The 27,644-nt window shown below is 55.2% G+C and overlaps 1 protein-coding gene across 1 annotated transcript; it reads left to right on the forward strand.

Annotated features, from left to right (window-relative positions):
- Positions 1–71: 71 nt before the first annotated feature.
- On the forward strand, positions 72–27,487 carry MRC2 (mannose receptor C type 2). Its single transcript, XM_041461886.1, has 30 exons — positions 72–275; positions 11,058–11,456; positions 11,726–11,899; positions 12,089–12,253; positions 12,421–12,534; positions 13,233–13,376; positions 13,893–14,081; positions 14,839–14,993; positions 15,267–15,374; positions 17,661–17,776; positions 17,914–18,062; positions 18,178–18,395; positions 18,609–18,751; positions 19,179–19,281; positions 19,370–19,508; positions 19,767–19,802; positions 20,297–20,457; positions 20,773–20,840; positions 21,104–21,204; positions 21,301–21,446; positions 21,858–21,972; positions 22,053–22,216; positions 22,450–22,558; positions 23,010–23,248; positions 23,336–23,504; positions 23,678–23,827; positions 24,092–24,211; positions 24,698–24,877; positions 25,283–25,309; positions 26,178–27,487. The coding sequence occupies exons 1-30, from the start codon at positions 161–163 to the stop codon at positions 26,396–26,398; spliced, it is 4,437 nt and encodes a 1,478-aa protein (XP_041317820.1). The 5' UTR covers positions 72–160; the 3' UTR covers positions 26,399–27,487.
- Positions 27,488–27,644: the final 157 nt, after the last annotated feature.

Here is a 27,644-nt window from a genome sequence, read left to right on the forward strand (position 1 = left end):
CCGCCCCTTTCTTTCCCTCCCTTTCCCGCTCGCGTCCCTCCTCCTCCTCCTTCTCCTCCTTCTCCCCCTCTCCTCAGCCCCCTCCCCGTCCGCGTTCCCGGCCCGGCAGGAGCGGCAGGAGGGGCCCGAGCGGAGCGGAGCGGAGCGGGCAGCGCCGGGGATGGGGCGCGGCTCGGCGGGAGCGCGGCCCGTGCGCGCCCCGCGGTGCCCCGCTCTCCGCGGCCCCCTGTGCTGCCTCCTCGGGCTCCAGCTGGTGCTCGGCGCTGCGCACCCAGGTGGGACCGCGCTCTCCCTCCCTCCACTTTCCCGAGTTTTCTTATCGGGAGGAAAAGGGGGGCGAGGAGCCAAACCACGTCGAGGAGCCAGACCGGGGCTGGGGACGCCCCCCGTCCGGGCTCTCCCGGGGGCGGGTGGCGGGGCCCCGGCGGCGGCGCGCAGGGCGGGGGGGCCGCCTCGCTCTAACGCGGGTCACATAGCTGTGGCTTATTTCCTCGCGGAATGTTTTATTTGCTTTTACTACGGTTTGTTTTACTCCATCTCTCTCCGGTCGTGGCGCCTTCCGCCGCGTTTTGTTTTCTCCAGTTTGGTCGCGCCGTGTTTTTTTCCCGTTCCGCCGAGTTTTCGCTCCCTTTTATCACTCTTGAGTTTAACTCCCCGCGCCGAGCGGCCACGCAGCGCTGGCCGAGACCGGCGGAAACGCTTCCGCGGCCGCGGGGGGGGGGGCAAGGGGGGCTCCCGGGCCGGGGGCGGCCGCCGGCTCGCTGCGCTCCGCAACCCGCTCCAGCCCTTTGTCTCTCCGGGGAGGCCAGTTCGCGGAGCGGGAGGTCGGGAAGGGGCCGAAGGGGTTTGTTGGAGCTTGCCGCACTTTCCCATCCTGACCCACTCCCCTTTCCCGTTGTGTTAATCTTATGAAACAGATTTTCATAAAGTCTTTTATTGATCGGATCGGGGCCCGAGTGGGTATTTACAAACTTTTTTTTTTTTCTAGTAAGTCTTCACAATAAAGTCAGCGGGTTGTATTTTACCTTTTTTTAACCTTCTGAAGGCACCATGAGCCAGACACTGGAGGCTTCTCTGCATGGCCCCTGAAATTGCCGTTTGAGACCCTTTTCATGCCAGGACGGTCTAGCCTAGAACTAAGGAACTGCTTTGGGGGCTCCCTTGAATTATTTTGGCTCTATTCAGAAAATTCTGAGATTTGAAAAGAAGGCAAAATTGGCTACTTTTGCCTGAAAATAACAACTGTAATGCCTTGGCCTATTTTGTCAGACCACATTTAGCAAATCCAAAGCAGATTTGGAAGTGGCAGCATAGGAACACACTGAACCCCTCCCCCATCTCCCCTTGCCCCCCCAGGGCTTTCCCCTCTCCCCTCAGTCTCACAGTGCCCTGGGGCTGAGATGCCTCACTGAAGGGGCAAGCATGGGGTCATGGACTTGATGACAGTGGGCAGCAGTCCCATGCCAAGCAAAGGGTTGGTTTGGGATCAGAGGAGAAACTGCTTGGCTGGGAGATGGAGAAAGTAGGAAGCAATGGGAAAGGAGACCCCTGTATCCTGGGGCACTTGGAAGAGCGGTCAGGGTTTGCTGCTGTTTGTAGACATCTCAGCTGGACTTTTCACAGCTGAATTCCTGTTAGACCTCCCCATAATTTACTTGTGGGCTGTGAATTCCTCCTTCTGTGGGCTTTTAGGGGGTTATTTCATTTCAGCAAGGTTTTGCTACCTTTACAGGCTGATTCTGGCTGTTTCATCCCAAAAAATGTCAGTGGGATCCAAGTCTGGCAATTCGAGGACAGAGGCACCTCTATCCCGGCCGTGGGGCGGGAGCGGTGGCAGCCGACCCCATGCCGGGCCTGGGCGAGGAACAAGGCGGCTTTCAGCGGCCGCCAGCCCACAGGGCCGTGTCACTCATGCCTTGCTGGTGCTGAGCACCCTCAGCTCTTCTGTTCCCCATCCCCATTTTCAGCTCCTTCTGCCCTGCGTCAGTCCTGTTTTGGGCCTGGTGGATGAAGGGGGCAGAGGATGCTGCTGATGTAAGCGCCACATCCAGCACCAGCCTGCACTGCAGCTCAGAGAGGATCCTTACTGGGAGTTTGGGATCAGGTTGGAGTAGTCCCAAGAGTTCCTTGTTCCCGAGGACACTTTCAGTGCGGGCCAGCCCAGCAGACAAGCATTGATTCCCCTGGGAAGCTCTTGCTTCTTTGAGAGGTTTGTGCCAAACCCTCACCTCCAGGACAGCCAGAAAGGTGGAGCAGAGCTCTTGGCCAGAGGTTTGGGGCTCCTTGCTGGGATATCTCCAGTTCACCCATCTGTGCAGCATTGTGTGGGCATCCACATACCTTCTCAGGGAAACTGAGGCAGCAGCTCCCATTCTGCCATGGCTGCAGGCAGGACAAGCTCCTTGTCTCAGTGCCAGGACTTGGTGCTGGATCGACTTCCCACTTATCCTGTGCTCAGTGTAGGTCCTGCCATGCCAGCTGTGGGGCAAGAGAGAATGCAAAAGGCACCTGGAAAGAATTTACAGCCTGTAGAGCAAACAGAGCAGCCTTTACATGAATTTCCCCCCCATTTTCCCCTTCCTAATGGAAATAGCTTGTTGCATGGCAAATGCAGCCCCAAGAAATTATATCTTGATCTTCTTCAGACTGTTTGGGAGTGGGAGAAGGGGTCAGAGGTGTTAGCTTTGCTGCTGGAGCCTGGCAGGGCACAAGAGACAGTGGCGATCTCACCTCCCCATCTGCAGCCACAGCAGCCACTGGGACGTGGCAGCAGCGCTGGGGATGGTGCTTGTGCAAGAATGACAAGAGTGAAAAGAGATTTAATTTAACCTCCCATGCAAAACTGTGCAACTGCAAAACTGTCCCCTTCCCCTAAAGCCACCCAGCTGGTGTGGGGACCCCAGGTGGTTTCCCATGGGGAGGTGCTCCTTGACAGCATGTGCAAAGGCATTTTCAGGCATTGACGTCGTGGTGATGGTTAAAGCCACGTTGCAGATTTTTCTCTCTGGTTTCATTTTCTCTCTGGCTGGATTTTTCACCTTTCCCTGCAGGCAGAGGCACTCTCCTTAAGTATTACTTCCTTAAGTGTTTTCCAAGGAAACGTTTTGCCCCAAAATCAAAGCAAATGTGTGCTGAGGGTGTTATCATCCCTCTGTACTAAATAATTTTTTCCAGATGATAAATCCATCACAAGAGGCTCTGGTCCCATTGCCTCAGTGGGTGCTTGGAGCAGGGAAGGCAAGGCTTTGGTCCAGCTCTGCCAGAGGTCCCAGTGTTACACACTAGACCATCATGCCCTCCTCAGCTCCATGAATGTGGCTGGATCTTGGGTGGGAGAAGGAGTGGTAGCTGCCCTCCCATCCACTCCAGCCCAGCCTAAGACAGCATTTCCTGAAGAGTTGTTTAAGCAATTTGTAAAATTTAGTTCTTCATGTGCAGTGAGGAGCAGGGTTTTAATTAATCTGAACTGTGCAGAGCTCACACAGCATCAACATTTTTCTCATTCCTAAGATTGCTTGGAGCCCAAAAGAGATCCACACAGATGCTCTTGTTCTTAAAGAGCCATCTGTAATTTCTTAAAGATTAGAAGATGATTAGTGGATTGACTTGCAAATTCCTGGGAGCACTCTTTAGTCTGGGAGCAAAGGTTTGGTGGTTTCAGGGGTATTTTCCAATATAATTTCCATCCCACTGCTCAGTCCTGCACTGCACTTTGTGATGTCGCAATAGGGACGCATATGGGATTTTCCATGTAAAATAGCCTTGTTTGCAGGATGGTGCATAGGTGGAATGGACAGACTGAGCTTTTCCCATTCCTCCATCTGAATCCCGACACAGCAACTTGTGACTCTGTAGTAAAGGCCCCATTACTCCAGTAATTCCTGGTCTGGAGGTGCTGGGCATGAGGCAGACAAAGGGCAGCCAGTGGGAAGTTTCATGGTAATTTTAATTTAAAAAATATATATATGTGGGACACCAGAGACTGCCCCTGGTAGTGTGAATGTTCTTGGGTTTGGTGAATAGGGGTGTCCCTGTCCAGAGACAGTGATACCACAGCTCAGGGAAGTATCATTAGGAGTGGTACTGGAAAAACAAGGGAGGAGAAATCTATGGATTTTTCATCATTTTGGGGGGAGTTTCTTTAGTAGTTTTGAAATATTTGATAAGTCCTCTGCCAGCTGTGCTGGGAGCACCTTGTCTATGAGGACATGTCAGAGCTGTCCTGCACGTCACATCACACCACTGGCCATTTTGCTGTCCAGGGGTGTGGGGTGCTGGTGGTTGAAGGAATGGGAACAGTCAGAGGATCTGGGGCCAGAGCAGTTCTCAGGGGTGAGTGTTTGACCACTGTGTCCTGGGAGAGAGCCTTTGCCTCTCCCACTGTGTTCTTGGTGGAATCCATTGCATTCTGCCATCCTGGCTGGAGCCTATTCAGTGGATAGTGCTGCCTTGATCTCCCTGCGTTCCTTGGGAGTCAGAACCTCTGGATGGATGCAGCTGCTGCAGGGCTGGAGCCTGGGCCAGGTCGAGGGAGAAATAGGGGAAAATCTCCATCCTTCTATCCTTCAGTGGGTACTGGAGGGCAGATTCTGGCGCTCTTGTCTCCCTTGTGGCCGCTGCTGTGGTGAGTCCCTTGGGCTGCCAGGGGACAAGCATCCCTTCTGGAATGCATTCATTCATCTGCCACCCAGGCAGCATGCTGGGAGAATGGGCTTCTTAATGTCTGCAGAGAAGCTGAAGTGAAGTATGGAGCCCCTTTCCAAAACCTTTGTGAGACGGCAGGAGTGAGCAGGGTGGTAGGTAGCCATCATCATTGTAGCCAAGTAAGGAGCTCAGCACGTACAGCTCCCACCACATAAACAGCAGCTTCTCTCTGTCTGCTGGGCCAGCCAAGAGGAGTTTCTCAGCTCCAAGTGCACATCCAGCTTCTCCATACCCCCAACCAGACTGTCATACGCTTCACTTTCTTCTTTGTAGCAAGAGGTCCTTAACTCCCTGAGGTCTGTTTTTAAAACAAAACAACATCCACCCTCTTTTATTCTGGAGCTTGACTTGGAGCACCCAGAACTGCTTCTGGCAAGTTTGGCCCCAGCCAAGCCTCAGGGTTGTGCTGTGCTGGGTAATGCTGTGGGATGTTGGGCATCGTTGCTCATTTGCTGTAAACCTCTAATTTAGGAGCGTCAGGGTTGGGGGTTGTGTCTCTTCTCAGTTCTGGAGCAGACAGGACTGGTGCCTTTCCTGAGCCAGACGTGTCCTGGGCCTGCCAGAACGGCTGCATTTCCTTCCCTTTTATTTTTTTTTTTTAGTCTGAAGTTCCTCTCTAAGGAGTTGCATGGATGCCAGAAGCAGCTGGGGGGGAGGCAGAGCTGTGATCTCCCTCCTGCAGGCTGGGAATGCTCTTGAGTCCTGTGGTCGCTGGCAGCAGGGATGGTCCAGCTCTGCTGTTGGGAGCTCCCATGGGCACAGCTGATGCCTTTATCACTGTTCCCCATTCCCAGCCCGCAGAAGGATGCACAGGCCTCCTTTGGCCAAATATTGGTGCTCTTCATGGCAGTGACTATGCTTTTTGCTCTTCTCCACACCACGACTAAGCATCAACCATGCCTGGGCTGACTGCTGGACCTGGGCTTTGCTGGGAACTTCTCTCCAGGAAGGGGATTTTCCTCCAGAGGAATAATTTGTCCAGTAATATGAAATTCAAGATGGAGTTGGGACTTTTCTGTGACCCTGCTGTATCCCTCAGCAGAACTAGCTGGGCATGGTGAGGGGCAGTCCTGGGGTCCTGCCCTCCCAAATGTCACTGGAAGGTAGATTTTTGGGCTGGTCTCTCCCCATTCCAGCAGTTCCTTCTCTTCCTCAGGGCTGTGCAAGCTAGGCCCAGCTGAGGCTCTGTCAGGTGAAACTCTCCTATATTCCACGAGCAATGACTTTTGGTTCTTTGTGGAGTCCCAAAATGGCTTGGGTTGAAAGGGTCCTTAAAGACCATCTCCCTCCTCCCTCTGCCATGGGCAGGGATACCTTCCACCAGTATGGACTTCAAGCCCCATCCAACCAAGTCTTGGAGATTCCCAGGGTGGAACAGCCACAGATTCTCTGGGCAACCTGTGCCAGGGCCACTCCACCCTCACAGGGAAGAATTTCTTCCCAGTGTGCCATCTAACCCTGCCCTCCTCCAGCTTAAAGCCACTGTCCTGTCACTCTAGACCCTTGTCCAAAGTCCCTGTCCAGCTCTCCTGAAGCCCCTTTAGGCACTGGAAGGGGCTCTAAGGTCTCCCTAGAAACTTCTCTTCTCCAGGCTGAACATCCCCTGCTCTCCCAGCCTCCCAGCCTGTCTGCATTTTTTTTTTTTTTTTGGTCATATTTTTCTGTGGTTTTTTTTTTTTTTTTTTTTTTTTTTAATTCCAGGGAAAGTTTTCTTTGCTGCTGATCTTTCCCCTATACTTGGTGCATCCCCACCATGTTTATTGTGAATGAGTTCCTGGTTCCTGCAGTTTTTCACTCATCGGTGCCATGTGAGTTTCAGAGCCACTGCTCACCCTTGGGCTGCAAAAATGGGCTGAAAAGATGGTGGTTTGGAGTAGGTGGCTTGGGGCTGCTGTGCCCTGTCTGCTGGCAGGTGAGGTACATTACATGAGGAGATTCAGGCTGAAATGGGGATTCATTTGCACCTTGCAAGTGAAGGGTGGGTTTCTTGCTGCAGGATGTTACAAGGTACAATCTTTTCCTGGGCTCACAGATCCAAATGAAGGTGTTAGTAAGCACAGAGGGCTGCAGCCCCTGAGGGAGCTCATGAGTCTCAGAGTGCCAGTGGAGCCCTGTTTGCTGGAGTGGCTAGGGCACCTTGTGGGCTCCAAGGCTTTGCTGCCTTTACCGTCTGGGTTGGAGCAAATCATACCCATTGTGTGTCTGCAGCACAGGATCCGTCCCTGTGGCTGCGGCTGTGTTCAGCCTCCTGCACATGCAACTTGGAGCTGTGTTTTTTGGGACATCCCACATGAAGGGGAACCTTGAGTGAGAACAAGGGCAGGGAGCACCTTTCCCAGGGCAGCTGCGGGGCAGGGCTGAGGTCCAGAGGTTTGCAAGGGGCTCTGGCATCACACGGTGCCATGATCACCCTCACAGAGGAGCCAAAAAGGTGGCAGGGGCTGGCAGGGATGTGGTATCAGAACCTCGCAGCGCTGACATGTTTGGGACAGCATTTGCTTTCAGTTGTAACTGAAGCCAGACCCCTGGAGCTGCTCCAGTCCAGGATAACTGGGGCCGGGGTCCTTTCTTGAATTTGCTCCCTGCTGGTGATAGGAGGGTGACAAATGCAGTGGAGCAGGGATGCTCTGGGTGTTGTGGGTGGCTGAGCTGGAATGCGCTTGGGGCTTGGTGACACCAAGGATGCCCATCCATGCTGTGCTGCAGGGCTTTCTCTGTCCACTGTCCTTGTGGCCTCTCTCATCCAGTGCTGTTCACAGTCCCCAAAATTGCTGAAAGTTTGTGAAGTTTTCCATATTTGCTTGGAGGTGGTAAAGCTGTTGTGGGAAGGGTTGACCTGAGTTCCTTCAGTTCAGGCTTCCTGCTGGCCAAGAACTTGCTTTTTTTGAGTAAGAAAAAGAACCTGGAGCCAGCACAGGATGTAAAAGCTCCCTTGAGGGCTGCCTCAAAAGATGGCAGCTTCTCCATTCCTGCAGTGTTCAGCCACCAGTGCCAAGGACAATTTCTCCTGTGGTGCTCAGGCATGAGCACCCAGTATTTCCCACATGGGTGAGGAGAGTGTTTCTGCTGGCAGAGCCAGTGTCCTGCTTTCAGTCCCAGTTCCCCCTGTCCCCACCATCACACTGCCGTGTAGCACCAGCTGCTTTCTGTCATCCCACCAGTAGGCTGAAGGCAGCATCCCAGTGGCTGCATGGCTGGAGCAAGACACCATCCTTGAGGGAAGTGTGTGGGATTTTGCTTTGCTTTCACAAGTCCTCCAGAGGAGGAGGACCAGGATGTGATGGGTCAGAGCTGCTCCAAGCTTGCCTTGCTCAAAAGAGGGAGGATGCAGGAAGGAGAGACAGAGCATGCCAATACCAGCTGTGGTTTAATTTTGGTGATTCCAGGCAGAGCATCCAGCAGGATTGCGATTTCCAGTGCTCTTTGTCCTGTGCCAGAGAACAGCTCCTCTTTGGGAAGGATCTGCAGGTGTTGATGTAGGTGGGTTTGCATAACTGGGGGGCGTTTGGAAAGCTCTGCCTGTGTGATTTCAGGTGCACAGGTGGGTACCAAAACCTGAGGAACATCTCTGAAAGGAGTCCTGCCATGGCTACTGAGGGCAGTGGAGGAGAGCAGGCCCTGGAAGGGACGGGGACATTCCCAGTCCCTTTGGGATGCTCCTCTGGAGCCACCTCCTGCAAGGATTGGGTTTGCTCTGCAGAATACTTGCTTGAGAAAAGGGATTCATTGATCCAAACTTGTCTCCTCCTACCCAACTACACATCTATCCTGGGGTCAGGAATGCTGAATGCTCCTGTCAGTGCACAGCAGCTTATCCAAGCACCACTGCCAATGTCATGGACACCATGGACCCAGTCAATTCCAAATTCCGTAGAAATAAGGGAAAGAAAGGTGTATTTTTGATGAAGCACAGCTTTGCTGCCTTGTGTTGAGCTCATGCGGGTCATCCCCCCAGCTCCTCCCCAGCAGTGCACAGCGAGCAGTTTTGCTGGAAGAGCTGGGGGTGGTGCCCGGGCTGAGCTGGTGCTGGAGCTTTGCCATTCCTCCATGGCCCAGCAGACACTGGGGACATGCACTGCGTGGCCTCTCCTGCCTTCTTTGAGCCCAGGGGCTGAGCTGCTTGCAGCATGCAGGGGCTGCCCAAATCCCATAGCCTATAATTTCCTACCTCCAGCTCTTCCTCATTTTACTCTTTTTAGAGTAAAATGATATTTTGTGCTTCTCTGGCCCCAGGCCTGCCGCCTCCAGTCTGGATGGCTTCCTTGAGCACGGTGCCACTGCAGGACCGCTGGTGAGTGTGGCCCTTGCATGGTGCTGCCAGCCCCATTGCGGCGCTGAGCACCTGACACTGATTCCTGAGCTGCTCCAGGGCTTTTCTAAACTCCATTTTTTCTTGCAAGACAGGGCTCACAGGTGTTCTGTTGTTTGGTGCTCTCTGTGGTATAGCAGCAGCTTTTCTGTTCTAAGGAGTAAAGGACTGGTGTTTGGCTCCTTGCAGAGGAGCCACTGTGGCATCAGGCCCCAGGGAGGCCTCATCCTGCTCCATTGGGTCACAGCACTGATGCTACATCACCCAAACCTGCTAAAAGACCCCCATAGCCCTGGTGCTGGAGGGGCTTCACTGCCCTCTCTCTAGGTGGGAAGGGGAAAGCAATGGGCTGGGTGTGGCATGGGTGGTGCTGGCATGGGGAGAGGGTATTTGGTGGGAGATGAGTTGGTCTCCCACTGTCCAGGTCGGGATCAGGCCAGTTCCAGCTGGAGAAACACCAGCACCAGCTTAAGGAGCCTGAGCTTTGGCCAGCCAGAATCAGCCCTGTCTAGATTTTTGCTTATTTTCTCACTTGCCATGATTTAAAAAGTATTTTCAGTGAAATGAAATGTTTCCGATAAATTAAATAAAGCCCTGCAAACAAGCTTCACTTTTGTTCATTTGACATCATCAAAAAAATGTCATCTGGGCTGGGGAAGGGGCCTCTGACATAATTTCGGACACAAAGCTGGGTCGATGCTGGAACTCCCAGAAGAAATGGAGATGCCTGTCTTCCTCCACTTCTTTTTTCTTTCATACACAGGGCAGAGAAGTTCTGTGAGCCAAGATGTTTGTTGCTTGAATGTGCAGGAGCTGTCTGTAACAATAGAGCTGGGGCAGGGTGAGGTTGTGGGGAAATAGGAAATGAAAACCTTTTCAGCCCAAAAAATTCATACAATGGCAAAAAACCAAAGCAAACCAAAGCTAAATATAGTGGGGCCCGTGAGTTCACTTGGACTTCTGGTGAATGTTTGTGGTGGAAAAAAATTGGATGTTTTATAACAAAGAACAACAAAAGTGGTGGTGTTGATGCAGTGCTTTAGGAAGTTTCTTGCTGGGGTGTTGGGGTAAGAAGAGACAGTGACAAGCCCTGAGGTAGCTTTTTAGCTTAGAAACATTCATTTGAAGAAATAAAGTGTCTTTTAAACTTGACACATCAGCTGGAGCAGCATGTCCCAGCATAATGTCTGGGATTTACTGATTTATGCAGGTTTTGGGATAAAGTCACATGGTAGAGTGGCCCCCAGTGATGCTGTGGGTCAGGAATTTCCTTGGAGAAGCATGGTTGGCCCGTGGCAGCAGGCAGGACTGTGGGATGTGTGTGGAGCTAGGGTTGATCTCGGCCTCTCTTCCCTCGTCAGCTGCACCTCTGTCTGCTGGCAGCGATTCCCCTCACTTGGCTTCTGCCTCCAAATGCCTGGGCTGGGATTCCAAAGGGTCCTGACATGACATTTTGTATTTGCTGGGGCTGGGCCTGTGCAGGCATTTTCCTTCACAGGATGGGAGACCTTCCCCAGAACTTCCTGTTTGCTCCGCAGTTTTTAGCAGGTCCCCAGACATGCATAGCAGTGATGGATGTGCTTTTCCCCGCTATGGTTTTCTCCGCCTGGAGCAGATGGCTGGTGCCGAAGCCATTGGCTTCTCCAGCACTGGCATCATTGCAATGCCTAGGAATGCTGCAGCCAAGTGCTGCCCATGGGAGGTCAGTTCTGAACGGCTCTAATGATGCCGTTAGAGTGGGCAAGCACTTTGCACTGGCTCCGATGCCCAAGAGCCACCCTTGGTGATGCCACACTGGACACAGACACCCACTTGTGTCACTCTGCCCAGAGCCCACCAGCGGGAATAGGCAGTGGGGCAAACCCCGAGTCAGTGCTGAAGGGAAGTGGTGGTCCCCAGCATCCCGGGTGCTGTGCCCAGGAATGCATGCCAAAACTTGCTTTGCACAGTACCAGAATGTCCTGTCAGGACCCAGGACCATGCATGGCACATACTGAATCTCACCCAGTGATGCTTTCACCCTTTCCATTTGTTCTTTCCCCAGACTCCAAAGTCTTTCTCATCTACAACACGGGCGTGCAGGGCTGCCTGGAGACCAAGGACTCGCTGGTGCGACTGGCCAAGGGCTGCAACACCAGTACCCCAACCCAGCAGTGGAAATGGGTCTCCCGAAATCGCCTCTTCAATGTGGGGGCCATGCAGTGCCTGGGAGTATCATGGCATGGGACTAATGCCACGGCAGGGCTGCACCTCTTGGCCACCTATGAGTGCGACCGCGAGTCAGTGAACATGCGCTGGAGCTGCCGTGGGCTCGGGGAGCAGCTCTCGCAGCATCTAGGTGCCCGCTTGGACAATTCCTCCCTGGACAGGGGCGACCAGGTGCACGGCTCACAGTGGAGGACGTATGGCACCGAGGAAGATCTGTGTTCCATGTCCTACTCTGGTAACGCCTCCTTGAGCATTAGTGTTATCCTAATAACCACCCCAAAATGTGAGCTGAGGCTGTGGTGCTGCAGCAACTGGGTCCTGCCTGGGAAGCTCAGTCCCAGCTTGTTGGGGCTACAGAACCAGGCAGAATCAGGGAGATGGGGACTGGGAAGCCTTCAGGCGCCGCATAGCCCCCCACACTTGGCCAACCTGCACCCCTCACCCCAAATCTCCCTCTAGCCCCCATAGACACATCCTCAATCAAGGGCTTCTCTTTTTCCTCAGAGATTTACACCATCCAGGGCAACTCCCATGGGAAGCCCTGCACCATCCCCTTCAAGTACGACAACCAGTGGTTTCATGAGTGCACCAGCACAGGACGGGAGGATGGGCACCTCTGGTGTGCCACCACCCAGGACTATGGCAAGGACGAGCGGTGGGGCTTCTGCCCCATAAAGAGTAAGTACGGGGACACATCCCATGGGAAAAAGCAAAAACCCCATGCCAATCCCTCTTGGGGACTTCCAGGTTTCTCGTCTCTCCCTGTGAGCAGTCTGCAGTGCCAGAGCAGCATGTTATTGGGATTTATTGGTTTATTGGGGATTTTTTTGTGTCTGTGTTGGGTGCTCACCCTGCTCATCCTCACAGGCAATGACTGTGAGACCTTTTGGGACAAGGATCACCTCACAAACAGCTGCTACCAGTTCAACTTCCAGTCCACCCTGTCATGGCAGGAAGCCTGGAATAGCTGTGAGCAGCAAGGGGCCAACCTGCTGAGCATCACAGAGATCCATGAGCAGACCTACATCAATGGTGAGATTCTGGCAGCCTATCTGTGCACCACTCATTTGGAGCAGAGCTGATGGCGCTGTGGGCAGAGCCAGTTTGCTCTGTCTGCCCCAGGTTGGGGGGGGTGACAAACTGGGGACTGAACTGGGCTTGGGGGACTGATTCTGCCCCTCTGGCTGTGTTGGCTCCAGGCTTGTTGACTGGGTACAGCTCTACGCTCTGGATTGGCCTGAATGACCTGGACATCAATGGTGGCTGGCAGTGGTCAGACAACTCACCCCTCAAGTACCTCAACTGGGAGAATGGTGAGACAGGGGAGGTTGTGGTGGTGATGGGGCTTGAGGAACACCCTGTGACCACCAGAGGTGGCTCCATGGCAAGGGACGTGGCCCAGGCTGCTGCAGGATATCTCCTTGCTGCATGGGGACAGAGAGCCCCTGGGGCCTGTGTAACAGCCTGGAACATCTGTGGAGCTGGAGCAGGGACACAGGGTGCTGAGGGGGAATTGGCCTTCTGCAAACACTCGTTGACCCTGTGGATAATGTGGATTGACATTCCTTGTTTGGCGGGTTGCTGCATCCCTGCTTAGTGCTGGAGTGTGGCTGAGGAATGGTTCCCAGCTGCAGACATCCATCCCTAACCCTGGGGTACTCAGAGGGAAGGGGGCCCATTGATCATGCCTGGTGCCATCACCTAACGACACTTGGGGGAAAACAGTGATACCCTTGGAGTAGATTTGAGGACAGGCAGGAGAAGTTCAGGTCTGGTATTTTGACCCCTTGACTGCTATTGACATTTCCAGGTAAAACAGTGACCCTTTGGGTTCTTGTGCATTGAGGCACTGTAAGTAATCCTGGGCATGTTGGGGTCATGTCTTCATTGTGCAAAATAACAAAATAAAAGGGGTTTTAATGGTCTTGAAGCCAGGAGAGCTGCATTGGTGGCTCTGTCCTGACTCCTCCTTATCCCCAGTAGCCTGTCCCCTCCTTATCCCACTCTCCAGATCAGCCCGACAACCCCAGTGAGGAGAACTGCGGGGTCATTCGCACCGAGTCATCCGGAGGATGGCAGAACCGCGACTGTGGCATCGCCCTCCCCTACGTCTGCAAGAAGAAGCCCAACGCCACCGCTGACCCCTTCCTGACGGGTGAGCAGGGGATGACCAGCATTGGGAATGGGCAACTCTGTAACCCATCTGGTCCTCCCACCCAAGCATGGTCAGGGGATGCTGCCCATATAGGTGCCCATGGTGTCCTCAGCTTGCAGGTGTCCTAGGTGTGCAGAGCAGGGCTTGAGCTCCCTAGATTTAGGAAAAGTCATCCCCAAGGAACATTTCCAAGAAGTGCTTGGTGCCATTCGAGGTTGGATGGTAAGGGAGGGATGGAACGCAGCCTGTACCCGTGGTTCCCAGGGGAGGGGATGCTCTCTGCTCTACTCTGCCCTCATTCTTCTGCAGACAGAAGGGATTTTATTTTGTTTTGTCCCTGGAGCTCTGAACCCACCATTCCCACACCTCGCACTGCCTGTTATATTTTGGCCGTGGCTTTCCCATTGAGGCTTTGGCTTCACCTGCTGAGCACCCGTAGGACTGCAATCCTTTCCCTGCCAAGGAGAGGGCTGGATAGCTGGGCAGGAACCCTCAGGCTGCCTTGTGTCCTGCCAGACTCGTGGTCGGAGGTAAAGGTGGACTGTGAGCCCAGCTGGCAGCCCTTCCAGTCCAACTGCTACCGGCTGGTAGGAGAGAAGAAGAGCTGGCAGGAGGCGAAGAAGACCTGCCTGCGGAGCGGGGGTGATTTGGTCAGCATCCACACCCTCTCTGAGCTGGAATTTGTCACCAAGGAGATCAAGCAAGGTAAGAGGAGCTTTCTGTGCCAACAGCCCCTTTCCTGTTTTATAGGGTCCGTGGAAAAGTCCCTGGATGTGCTGGGGGCTGCAGAGTTGACTTTGTGCTTGTGCAGGGAGCAGAGGTCCCAGTCTGGGAGGTGCTGTGTTCCTTGGAGAAACCCATAATCTGGGTGCATCCTCCATCCAGCAAATGTAAAAGCTGTTCCCAGAGCCGGCAGTGCTAAGTCAAAACTACACAGCTGCTGCTGGGAATGGTGCTAGTCTCAGCTAGTTAATGTAGGAAAAGATGGGAAAAAAATCCTGCTGGACTTGCTGGAGGAGGCCAGCAAGAAGGTATAGGAGAGTGGAGGAAGGAGAGGAAATACTGCTGGCCCCCAGGCTGGAGCAGACTGGGATGTGCTGGAAAGGAATGGTTGAAAACCAGTAGTTCACTGGACCTGACATTGCAGTCCTGGACTTCTACTCCCATACTGCTAGCCCCTCTCTGAAAGCTGCAGGCAAATGTCCCTGTGTTTCCCACTCTGGGGGTCCATGTCCTTGTAATTTCCCACTCCAGGGGTCCATCCTTGCACGCAGGAGCTGCCCTGCCCTGTCCTGCCCTCTCCTGCCCACTGGCACAAGGAGGTCTGAGCTGAGCCCTGAGTGGGTTTTGGCAGGTGCTGGTACAGAGACCAGTTCCATCACGAGGGCTGAAGTCATGGGGGGTTCTGCACGGGGTCAGCCAGGAGGAGGGAACTTCACTCCCTCCCTTCCTGTCCTGGTAGATGTGGAGGAGCTCTGGATTGGCCTAAATGACCTCAAGCTGCAAATGAACTTTGAGTGGTCAGACGGGACGCCTGTGCGGTTCACATACTGGCACCCCTTTGAGCCCAACAACTTCCGTGACAGCCTGGAGGACTGTGTTACCATCTGGGGACCGGTGAGAACCTGGAGGGGATGGGGGGTTATCCTGTATCTCTGCAGGGAGCACTGCAGCATCCTCATTGCTGAGGAAGGCATTCCTCAGGGAGTGTCTCCAGCTGGGTTCAGCCTAGCTCATCGGAGCCTTTGGGATAGGAGGAATCTATCTCATCATCCTTGGGGATTTGGTGTAGAGAAGTAAAGTCTTTGGACCCAAGGTAGGGATGAAGGGGCTGGGACATTTCCCAGTCTGTCAGATGGGCTCACTGCTGCTCTTCTTACCACCCTGCAGGAAGGGAGGTGGAATGACAGCCCCTGCAACCAGACTCTGCCTTCCATCTGCAAAAAGCCTGGTCGGGTGAGCCAGGAGAAGGAGGAAGATGACCACGGGTGCCGAAAGGTGAGGGGCACGAGGGGCAGCAGTGGTTCTGGCTGCTCCATGGCTCTGCATGGAGCTTGAGGCTTCAAGGGGACCTTTCCCTAAAATCATTTTGGGCAGCCCCGATGAGCAGCCCCCAGAGCAGCTGGTCTGTGCCTGAGAGCTGTTGAGCTGGAGCCCTCTGGGGCTGCTAAGCCCCTTGCTGCTGTGGTGGAGGAATCCATGGGAAGAAATTGAGACACAAAACACATGTGTCTGGGCATGTTGTCCAAGACTTTCCCCATCAGGCAGCCTTGGTTGCCAGCAGGGATGTTCATTTTATCCCCCCTTCCCTCTCTTTGTGCCAAAACACAGGAGCACATGGGAGCCTGGCAGGATGGCGGTGGCTGACAGCCCTATGCCTTGACATGATGGCAGGTTGCCTCCTCCGGCGCAGGGCATGGGCATTTTGGGGACACCAAAGCAACAGATTCTCACTCAGCCTGTGCCCTGCCTTGGTTTCCCCAGCTGTCGCACAGGGCTGAAGCCGGCCTGTTCCCACGCTTGCTGAGAAGTGGCTTTTGTGGTTCTCTGCAAAGCTTCCAAGCACTGAGTCTGGCAGCAGTCTGGCTCTTGAACCTCTCCCAGCCTTTCATAGCTGGCCAGCATGCTTGCGCCCTGGCTAGCAAACAGCCACTCCAGGCTAGCTCCCAGAGGTGCTGCTGGGCTCCTCCCATGTCCTTGCCCCATTTCTAGCAGCTGCTTGGCTATGCCAGAGCTCAGGGGAGCACAGCAGCCAGGAGAGCTGCCATGCAGAGCCATATTTGAGGGCTGCCAGACATAGCTGGAAGAGCCCCTGTGTCCACAGGTGCTGGGGATGAGACACTCAGTTGCAAAGTTCTACTACCATGCATCTGTGTGTCCCCAAAGCAGTGCTGAGGACTCCCTGCTCAGATTTAACTCCCTCCTGGCTCTCCAGCCACAGTCTTATCCTGGCCCTGGGTGCCCAGCAGAGATGCACTGGGAAACAAATTGTGGGGGATAAATGAACCAATGAACCAATGCAAAGGACAGATGAACCAAGAACCATCCTTCTTCTACTTACTCATTCTCAATGAGGACTTTTGCCACCCAGAGGCAGAAGCTGGTGGAGAGGAGGCACATCTTGCTCAGGCATTTGGTCCTATCCACTCCAGCCACTGTGCTGGTTTTTCATGGTGGCCTTGCTGCATTTTCCCCCCTTTAAAAATCTTTATTTCAGGAACAGCCTTAAAAAGGAATCAATGAAGGATAGAGTTTTCAGCAATGGGAAAGGCAGATCAGCAGAGGGATGTGGGGGCACACTGGGATTGGAAGCTGGAGGCAACACTTGGAGTTGGGGATCCTGTCCTGGTCCTCTTTTAGATCACAGGGACTTGTGGTCCTCAGTGTGTGGGAGTGCACCCTTGGAGTATTAGGAGTGCTGAGGCTGGTGCTGGTTGGGGACCCATCTGGGGACATTGCATTGTCCCAGGATAGGCCTCCTTTCTTGGCTGCTCAGTTGCATCCATGCTGTTTCAGAGGAACCCAGCTTATGGGTCGTACCTAGATTTGCCAGCTTTGGAGAAAGGCTGTAGGAGCAGGAACTTGGAGGAAAAACTGGGATTTGTAGTTGTTTTCATTTCCCAAAGCTTCTCTCCTGCTTCTTTCCCCACTGTGCTGATGACACTGCGTATGTGCCCCCACTGTCCCTCCAATGTTCGGGGGACCCAGGAGTAGAACCCTAGTGATGCTTCCCCCTTCCAGGGGGTCCCTGAGCTCCTTGGCTGACCCACTTCACCCTTGTGAAGGGTGTGTGTCTCCCCTCTTGCAGATGAGCCCCCATGTTCCTCCCGACTCTGCCACCACCACTGCCTGCTCTGGCAGAAAACAGACACTATTGTGTCTCCAACCCCGGAGAGGCTCCAGTATCAACAAGGCGAGGGATTAAAGCTGGCTGTGGTGGTACTCGCTTTGGACTCAGTCCTGCAGTGTGAAGAGGAGGATTGTGTTCCCCTGCCTGCCCCCCCACCAGGGCTGGACACTGGCAGGGAGAGCTGTTTTCCCAGCTTTGAAGCTGCCTGGGTGTTTGTTTTCCCTTGTAGCCATGTCTTCTAGGGCCAGGGACTTGTTGAAGCTCAAAGCTGAGGGGGGGTCAAGCTGGGGTAGCTGGGGGCAGGAGACCTCCCAGGAGAAGGCAGAGGCGGTGGTGGGGAACTTGGGATGTTGCTCTCGTGCCCTGGCATTGCTCCCATCCTTCTGGGAGGTCCAGGTGGGCAGTGGTGGATGTTCCCTGTCACCCGTCCCCAGGGCTGGAAGTGGCACAGCCCATCCTGCTTCTGGCTGGGCGAGGACCGTGTCCCCTACAGTGACGCCCGCAAGACGTGCTCTGACTACAGCTCCACGCTGGTTACCATCACCAACAGGTCAGTGCCATGCCAGTGGTGGTGGGTTTGCCCCAAAACAAGCTCTGCAATGTGGGGAGTGACTTCCAAGGGCTGGAGCATCATGGGCAGCTCAGTGTCTCAGCTCGCTGTATCACCCGCTCTCACTGTCCCTCCAGGTTCGAGCAGGCATATGTGAGCAGCCTCATTTATGGCTGGGATGGGGAGTATTTTTGGACAGCTCTGCAGGACATCAATGAGACAGGTGCTTTCCACTGGCTGAGCGGTGATGAAGTGATGTACACTCACTGGAACCGCAACCAGCCCGGTAAGGGATGGGGTGGGATGAGGACTCCCCCTTTATGCAGGGCAGAGCTGGCACTGCCTTCCAGCACAGTCCAACTCTAAGGCTGGCATCTCCCCTGCTCTTGTGAGCACTCCAGGTTACAACAAAGGTGGCTGTGTGGCCCTGGCCACCGGCAGCTCCATGGGGCTGTGGGAGGTGAAGAACTGCAGCACCTTCAAAGCCAAGTACATCTGTCGACAGAACTTGGGCACCCCAGTCAATCCTGAACTGCCCAGTCCTTTCCCCACACCCAGCCTCACTGCCACCTGCCCCCCAGGATGGAGCTCCGACCCCAAACTTCGTCACTGCTACAAGGTGAAGGGGGGTTGGACAGGTTGGTGTGGGGATGCACATGCCTCCCCAGTGCAGGGGAGTGAAGGGGCACATTTTGGTGCTTTCAAGAGGCACTCCACAGCCCTGGCTGGGGCTGGATGGCAGCACTGGGATGTGACTGCCTGCAGGTGGGAACAGGGCTCCGTTCCTGTTCTGCTGCTGAGCCCCCCATGCTGTGGGTGTTCCCTTACCCAGGTATTCAACTTTGAAAAGCTGCAAGAGAAGAAGACGTGGATCACTGCACAGGAATTCTGCCGGGAGCTGGGAGCCCAGCTGCTCAGCCTAGGCAGCTACGAGGAGGAGCATTTTGTCGCCAACACCCTTAACAAGATTTTTGGGTGAGAGGCTGGGGGCATCAGTGTGTGTCCCACTGCTGGTGTGTGCTTGCCACAAGGCCACAGCCCTCCTGGTGGTCTAGCACATGTGAGTGGATGGATGGATGGATGGATGGATGGATGGATGGATGGATGGATCTATCTCTCTGAGCACAGACTGGTATACAGAAGGTGCATCAGTTGATGTGGCTAATATGGGAGATGTGCAGGAATTTCAGTGTAATTTGGGGATGGAGCTTGGGTTTAAAGCAGCTCCAGTCCTGAGATGGTGTGCCTGTTATCCCAGTTCCTATCTTCAGGTGTGTGGGGGTGGCAGGCTTTGAAAACAAACAGAAAAAGTCTTGATTATAAATATATATTTGTAAATAAGTATAAACCCCTCTGGTTTGAAGGGGGTTTTGTACTCATCTGTCCCCCTGGGTCCCCATAGGGAGTCAGAGCCGGAGCTCCATGAGCAGCACTGGTTCTGGATCGGCCTGAACCGGCGGGACCCTGCTGGAGACCAGAGCTGGAGGTGGAGCGACGGGCTGGGGGTGAGCCCAAGGGGCGTTTGAGTTGTGGGAGGGACAAATCTGGTGCTGGTGGAAAGGACCAACACTGTCCATCTCTCTCAACCCCCAGTTTTTTTACCACAACTTTGACCGCAGTAACTATGATGATGATGACATCCGGAGCTGCGCAGTGCTGGATCTGGCCTCCCTGCAGTGGATGCCAATGCAGTGTGAAGCCCAGCTGGATTGGATCTGCAAACTGCCCAAAGGTACTGGCAAAGGGGTCCCCACACCCATCAGCTGTGACTGACCTGGAGGAGCATGGACTGTGTGGGCTGTGAGGTGGTGGAATCCTTGGGAGGAGGGAGGGTGATTCCTAATTCAGAGGCTGGGAGAGGTGCTGTCACTTCTGGGGGAATTCCGGAGGGGCGTCCTGCTGTTGTAGCCCATGGATAGTTTGCAGAGAAACACCCATGGGAGCATCCCAGCCTGCACCCCACTGACAACTCCCCTTGCCCTTTCTCCAGGTGCTGATGTGAAGGAGCCGGAGATCACAACCCAAGGTGTGTTAGCCACAGCCTTTTGACACAGTCACAGAATATTCTGAGTTGGACAGGACCCACAAGGACCACTGAGTCCAGCTCCTGACCCTCCACCCCAACAATCCCACCCTGTGCTTGAGAGTGTTGTCCAAAAGCTCCTTGAGCTCTGGCAGCCTTGGAGCCATAGTTACTGCCCTGGGGAGCCTGTTCAGTGCCTGACCACCCTCCGGAGGAAGAACCTTTTCCTGATATCCAACCTCAACCTCTCCTGGCTCAACTTCAGGTCATGTGTAGACCACCTGATGTCTTCAGTGGGTGTCTGCTGCAGTGTTATTAAGACATGATGGATCCTGGGCAGGGTTGTGGGAGGGAGGGGAACCCAGGCATCCCGCTGCAGCTCCATTGCAGGAGAGGGACAAAAGCAAAGCAGCCCAACAGACAGGGACATGGGTGTCCTGTCAGGGTGACCGTGGCAGGAGTGTCAGCCTCAGTGTGACACTGGTCTCTGCCTGCAGGCAGCAAAGAGTGGGTGAAGTACCAGGAGGCCGAGTACAAGTTCTTTGAACACCACTCAACATGGCTGCAGGCACAGCGCATCTGCAGCTGGTTCCAGGCTGAGCTGGCATCAGTGCATAGCAAGGCTGAGCTGCACTTCCTGGGCCAGAACCTGAAGAAGGTACCAAGGAGACAGGAACTTCCCAGGGCACTGGTGGCCCTGGGCTCTGCTGCCTTGTGGGCTGCTCTTCCTTATCTTCTTTCACCCTTTTCTGGAGGGACCGTATTTGGGGGTGCTGGGCTTTGCTGGGGTCAAGATGGATTTGTGTGGTGGTTGGTCCTGATGCCTGGGGTGGGTTTGGGGCTTAGCAAAGTGATAGTTTTTGCCTTGCTTTTGCAAGCTGGGGAAGGGTGTCTGATCCCATGGCAGCCTCGGTTGCCCCCAAAAACTCTTCAGTCCCTGAAGGGCACTGATATGTCCTCTCTGGGCATGCAGTTCTCCAGGGGCCAGGAGCAGCACTGGTGGATTGGGCTGCACACCTACGAGAACGACGGGAGGTTCAAGTAAGTCACAGACAGCCACTGTATCCCTGGACATCCCTACACTACAGTCCCCACCACATCCCCACACCACTATGTCCCTGCACACTACTGTCCCCACATCTCAGAGTGCTGTGACTCAGCAGCTGCATCTCAGGGGTCTCATCCTGGGGTGCTGGGCTGGAAGTTCCTCACCCAAGAGAGTAGTGGTGGGAAACACTCCCAGTTAGTGCATTCAAGTGGTCCCATTCACCAAGTCACTGCTCATCCTCCTGATGCTGTTCCAGGTGGTCTGATGGGTCCCTCCTCAACTTTGTCTCTTGGGCACCAGGCAAGCCTCGGCCCATCAGCAAGGACAGGAAGTGTGTGTACATGACAGCCAGCCGAGGTGAGGGCAGGGCAGGGCTCCACATGGGGCTCTGAGGGGCTGGGGCACTGGTACCGGTGCAGAGGGGCATCATGCCCAGCGTGTCCCTTCCCGCAGAGGACTGGGGGGACCAGAAGTGCATGACGGCACTGCCTTACATCTGCAAGCGAAGCAACGGGACAGCTGTGAAGCCTTCCCTCTTTCCGGTACCTGCTGCCACAAGTGGGGGCTGTCCCCAAGGCTGGCTGCCCTTCCTCAGCAAGGTACCCCTGGAGGGGGAGGGGACAGCAGGATGGGAGAGGGGATGGCAGGATGGAGAGGTGATGGCTACTTCCTGATCTTCCACCAGCCCTGCGGAGGCACAAAGGGGGTGGCTGCAAAATGGCAGGATGGAAATGCCTGCTCATGTTTTGTGGGGAGTGCTGGGGAGTGCATTTACAGGGATGCTGGGAGACATGCTCTGGGATGGCGAAGGTGAGGTGTGTGCACAGGTTTGCCAGGAGAGATGTGGAAGGTCCAGAGGGGTTGGGGGCTGGCCCGCATGGGGGTGTGAAGGGGACAAGGACCGTTGGGGCAGAATGGGGCTGCAGAGGGTGGCTGAGTGGGGAAGGTGCAGGGCTCAGGGTTGGGGTCAGCTGCACCTCCTGGCCCATCCTGTGCCCCTGCCTGTGCAGTGTTTCAGCTTCAATGGCCACAACAAAGGCGAGATAGTGAAGTGGCCAGAGGCAAAGCAAGTGTGTGAGAGCCAGGGAGCCATCCTGGCCACCATTGCCAGCCCTCTGGAGCAGGGTAGGTCTCCTCTGCCCCACCACCCCACCAGGTTTCTACCTGCCAGGGGTGGTCCTCAGCATTTCACCTGTCATTTGCAGCCTTCATCACATCCATGCTGCCCAACATCTCCTTGGACCTCTGGATTGGCTTACACGATGCCCAGGGGGAGTTCCAGTGGGTGGAGGGGGAACCGCTGCGGCATGTGAGCTGGGCACCTGGAGAGCCCTCAGGCTGCAGCTCCTCCAGCCCCAATGACAAGCCGGTGAGGGAGATTCCTCATAGCACCCTCATCCCTGATGGGGTGCCTGGCAGGACCGGGAAGGTCTCAGTGCCAGGCCCAGCCTTGGAAAAGGAAAGATTTAGTGGGCTGGGTGGCTCTCCAAGGGCAGTGCAGGATGCAGCCCTGCAGGGTGGGGGGGTTTCTGGCATAGGGATCTCAGTGATGTAGAACAATGCTGCTAAGGGCAGTGCTGACCTTGTGGTTTGGCTGTGCAGACCAACTGTGTTGTGGTGTGGCATGGCTCACCCCCCCTCTTCACGGGACGCTGGGATGACCGGAACTGCCTGGAGGAGAAACATGGCTATATCTGCCAGCGGAGCATAGGTAGGAGGGGGATGAGGGGACAGCCCCAGCTCTCTTGGGTGCGAATCTGCCACTGCCACCCTGGTGTTTCCATGCTGTGGTGGGACTGGGGAGCCTGGGGCAATGGGTTTAGCTTGGGGAGACAGACTTAACTTGGGCAGGTGGGTCCCTGGTCCCAGCCTTTTGTGGGACAGCCTCAAACCTGTGCACACCAGCCAGGCTCAGTGTGTCCCCACAGGGACGTGCATCCTGGTGGGCAGCTCCTAGGTGGGGATGGCGCTAGGGTGTCGCTGCTTGTCGTTCCTGAGGATGTCCCTCTGCCCTCCCCAGTTGCACAAGGATGTTGCCAGGTGCAACCAGCACAATACTGCCAGGGACAGCCTGGCCTGGGTAGGAATGGACAAAGGGGTGACCCACCTGGGATGCAGGAATGTCCTCTGTGGCCTCTGACCATGTCTCTTTGCTCCTCCAGACCCGGTCCTGAGCCCTGTGCAGGCACCATTCCCCCCTTCTCCTACCGGCACCCTCTTTTACCACAACAGCACTTACCGCATCCTGCAGAAACCCCTCAGGTGGCACGAGGCGCTGCTGCTCTGTGAGACCCTCAATGCCACCCTGGCCACCATCCCCAATCCCTACAGCCAGGCCTTCCTCACGCAGGCCGTCAGCAGCCTGCAGGCTCCGCTCTGGATTGGGTTGGCCAATGATGAGGTGAGGGAAGGGGGCAGGCACCTGAGGCATGGGTCCCCAGAGGGATCACAGCAGCCTCCCAGGCACCTCCACCCTGTGGTGTTCCAGGGGGGCCGGAGCTACTCGTGGCTGACGGAGGAGAATCTCATCTACACTAACTGGCAGGACGGGGAGCCCCAGCAGATCACTGGCTGCTCCTACATGGACACAGACGGGAGCTGGCGCACAGCTGGCTGTGATACCAGGCTGCAGGGGGCCATCTGCCAGCTCCAAACAGGTGCTGGCCAGGGGAACTGGGGTAGTCTGGGTGGGGTGTGACCAAGGGTTGGAGGTGGCATCCCACCAGGGACCTTCTGGAGCATGTCCTTGTGGGTCTGGGTGCCCCAGTGTGCTCTGGGATCCCAATATCCTGTGCCCCACCACACCTTTAATGTACTGTGTGCTCCCCAGGTCACTCCCGCATGCACAAGTGGACCTACAGTGGCAGCTGTCCCAAATCACTGGAGGACTCGTCCTGGATCCCCTTCCGGGACCACTGCTACACCTTCCACATGGAGATCACTCTTGGGCAGAAGGATGCCATGAAGAGGTGCCAGAAAGGTATAAGGGAGCTGGGGTTGTAAAGGAGAGTGATGCATCCTTGGAAATGGAAGAGAGTGGGATCTCCAGGATGTTTGTGGGTGCAGCAGAGCCCCCTTGTCCCTGTGCCCCTGTCCAGCCTTGGTCCTTGCTGTTCTGTGTTAGGGTTCCCCAATCATCATGTGGTTCACGGGTGGGTTCTGAAATTTGTCCTGTTGGGCACTGCTGCTTCCTAACTCAATCCTCTTAGTTCTGGGCTCCTTCATGACAGTCTTCCCTCTGCAGTTGGCGGCACAGTGTTGTCCATCCAGGATGAGATGGAGAACGTCTTTGTGTGGGAGCATCTCCAGGCGTACGAGGGCCTTTCCAAGGGAGCCTGGCTGGGCATGACCTTCAACCCCAAAGGTACAAAGGAAGGACTGAGGTTTGAAATACTCCCTCAGGCACCTCCATGAATTCCCACCAAGTCTGTGGTGAGCAGAGGAAGCCCTTGGTGGTGGCACCAGTAAGGAGGGCTCATACCATAGTGTGACAGGCGCACTACTGTCTCAGGCTGTGCTAGACATACTGCATGTGTCCTCCTCTGGCTTGGTGGGATAGGAAACCCAAAGCCTTCTTCAAGACAGCAGAGCCTGCGCATTCCGGAAGGTGTGCTGTAGCCTCTGGTCTTCCCCATCACACCTCCCCAGCATAGAATCACAGAATCATGGGATGATTTGGGTTGGAAGAGACCTTAAGGCCAATCCAGTCCCACCCCCTGCCATGGACAGGGCCACCTTCCACTACACCAGGTTTCCTAGAGCCCTCTCACACTTCCTTGTACTTTCTGAACTGGGGCGAAGGTGGGGTGTCCTCTTCAGCCTCCTTAAGCCTAATTTTCCCATTTCCCAGGTGGCACCTTGGTTTGGCATGACAACAGTGCCGTGAACTACTCCAACTGGGGCCAGCACGACACGGGGCCCAGCATGCTTAGCCAGAACAGCTGCTACTGGATCCAGAGCAGCAACGGCGTGTGGCGTCTAGGCTCCTGCACAAACGTAACCATGGGGGTCATTTGCAAGATCCCCCGAGGTAGGGTTCCCTCTGCTGCCCGAGGCTTCTGGGCTGATGTAGGGTGAGCAGGGGGTCTGGGCAGGGTGGTGCATGGCAGAATTGGCACAGTGGCAGCACCAACCACATGTTTTGGGTAATTCCAGTGCAGGGGCTTGTATGGGTTGGTGTTGGGGTCTACAGGTCTCCATTGGGCTCAGTGATGGGCTGTGCATGTCTCATTGGCTGCATCAGCTCCTTGGGGCAGGATGGGGCTGGTGGTACAGTGGTAGAGCAAAGCCAGAGGACCACCCCAGCTATTCATCACCCATTGCCCGTGTGGTGCAGCACTGGGAGCAGTGCAGGGTGTGGGTCCAGAGGTGCTGGTTGTGGGAAGATGGGAGGGTGTCATGGCTATGCACTCACCTATCTATGTTGCCATTGCAGTGGAGGAGAGCAGCTTTTCCAGGGCAGGTGAGTAGCACCATCAGCCTGGGCATAGTACTAGGACTGGAAACCAGGACTGGGAGCCTGTGCCACAGCCCAACTTGTGTAAATAATAAAAGGAATGGGGTTTACAGGTGGGGAATGCCATTCCCAAGTGACTTTGGCCTTGACTTAGGACTCCTCAGCAGCAGGAGCCATCCTTTGATGAAGGTGTGTGTCTGCCCAGCCGCTTGCCAGACTCTCCTTCCAGTGCCCACACTGCCTGGTTAGTCAGGGGGATGGCCAGCATGTCTGCTGGTAGGATCCCAAAGATCCATCCCAGGCAGCTGCTAAATGTACATACACACCACGAAAGACCCAGGGAGTCTGCCCAGCCCCAGGAGGTCTGCCAGGAGCAAGATGTCCACAAAACACCAAAGCAGATTGGCAGAGTCACAGAATGTGCTGAGCTGGAAGGGACCCACCAGAATCAATGATCATTGAGTCCAGCTCTTTAAGTGAACGACCCATACGGAAGTCAAATCCACAACCTTGGTGTTACTAGCATCATGCTCAACCAACTGAGCTAATCTCATTCCAGTCCTGTCCTGCTTTGATTCACACCAGGGGAAACAGGCTCTCCAGGGCAGTGGTCAGCCCCAAGTCGGCCAGAGCTCAGGAAGTGTTTGGTCAGCACTTAGGCACAGGGTGGGATTCTTGGGGTGTCCTGTGCAGGTCCAGGAGTTGGACTTGGTGGCCTTTGTGGGTTCCTTCTAACTCAGGATATTCTATGATTAAATCACCCTGCCCAGAAACATGGGTCTAGCTGGAGCCCCACCAGCCTCAGCCTCTCCTGCAGGCTGAGGAGGGAACAGGAGCCATCTGTCTGCCTCCTAACAGCCTTTCCTCCCTGCAGCTCTGCCAGAGAACACAACAGCCATCGCTGTCGTTGTGCTGTCGACACTGGCACTGTGCACCGTGCTGGGGGTTGTTGTCTTCCTGTACAAGCGCCGACAAAGCGCAGAGCGCGGCGCCTTTGAGAGCGCTCGCTACAGTCGCACCACCTCCAACCCCAGTGAATCTGCCGAGAAGAACATCCTGGTGTCGGACATGGAGATGAACGAGCAGCAAGACTAATGGCAGAGGGGATGCTGGGGATGGGGATCTGGGGAGGGGGAGGATGGAGAGCATCATGCACGCTATCCCCATGGTGCACGGGGCAGGGGTGGCAGCAGGACTGGTGTGGCAGGGCAGGGAGAGGGGCTGGGGTCAGGGTTGCGGTCCAGCCAGGTGGGCAAGAGGAGGGAGCAGGGTCCCTCCTGCCCCACATGTCTCTGCCATCACCTCTGGGCTTGTCCCAAGCTGCTGGGATTTTGCCTGCAGCAGCTGTGGTGGCAGTTTCAGAGCTAAAAAGTTTTGAGAGAAGTTGCTGCACAAGTTGAGAGCTTTCCAGTGGCACGAACAGGCTCCAAGACACCTTTGCCTTGGGAGAAGGCAAGTGCAGGGATTCAGGGCCTTGCAGCAGGCTCTTCTCCCAGGAACCAAGCTGGTGTCCGCGAAGACATAGTCCCAAGCAAGAGGTCTCCAAAGCCGATCTACCTCCCCTCTGTGTGCAGCGGCAAGGGCCCTGCCAGCTCCCAGCCCCTCCACTGTGCCGCTCCTTCCCTCTCTTCGGCCTCATCCCTGCCTCCAGCAGAAAGCAGCAGAGAGACTGTTGCTGCGATCCCAGCGTGGAGCCCCACAGGATCAGTGATGGAATCCTCTCCTCCCTGGCACATTCCTAGGGCTGTGTACAGACCCAGTGACGTTGTGGCAGCTTCCCTGTTCCGTAAGCCAGAGTTTGTCCCATTTTCTCTGATGTGTGTGTCTCCCAGATAACTGCATGGGAGAGCACCACAGCAAACTGCTGGCCCAGCCCCTCTGGTGGAGCACCCTCTGCACCCCAGACCCCACAGGAGGAGTTGGGTGCTGAGGCAGGAGATGCTGCCAGAGATCTGGGACCACCCTCTGTGCCTCGCCAGGCGGGGATGGCATGGGGCTGGGGTCACTTGCCATTGGTGCCTTGCTGGGCCCAGAAGGCTGAGGATCAGTGCTGCAGAGTGGGGAGGATTTCGAAGTTTGATGGTTGTTTTGAAGTTGGTTTGTTGGTTTTTTAAAGGAAATTATGGTAGCTTTTGTTGCTATACTGTACTGAGTGCGTGCTGAATATATACGTTTTTTCACACAGCTGACTGGGGTGTGTGTGGTTGCCTGTTTCCATGTAGGGTGTAGCAGAGGAGGAGGTGGAGGAGAAGGAGAAGGAGGAAGGCAGTGTGTGGCTTCCTGCCTGGCTTTTGAGCTGTGCAGGAAGGAGTGGGGGTGCCCAGGGCTGAGCCATCCTCCA

The sequence above is a fragment of the Pyrgilauda ruficollis genome, unplaced genomic scaffold (genome assembly GCF_017590135.1).
Source record: "Pyrgilauda ruficollis isolate IOZ18807 unplaced genomic scaffold, ASM1759013v1 scaffold157, whole genome shotgun sequence".
Taxonomy (NCBI): Eukaryota; Metazoa; Chordata; class Aves; order Passeriformes; family Passeridae; genus Pyrgilauda; species Pyrgilauda ruficollis.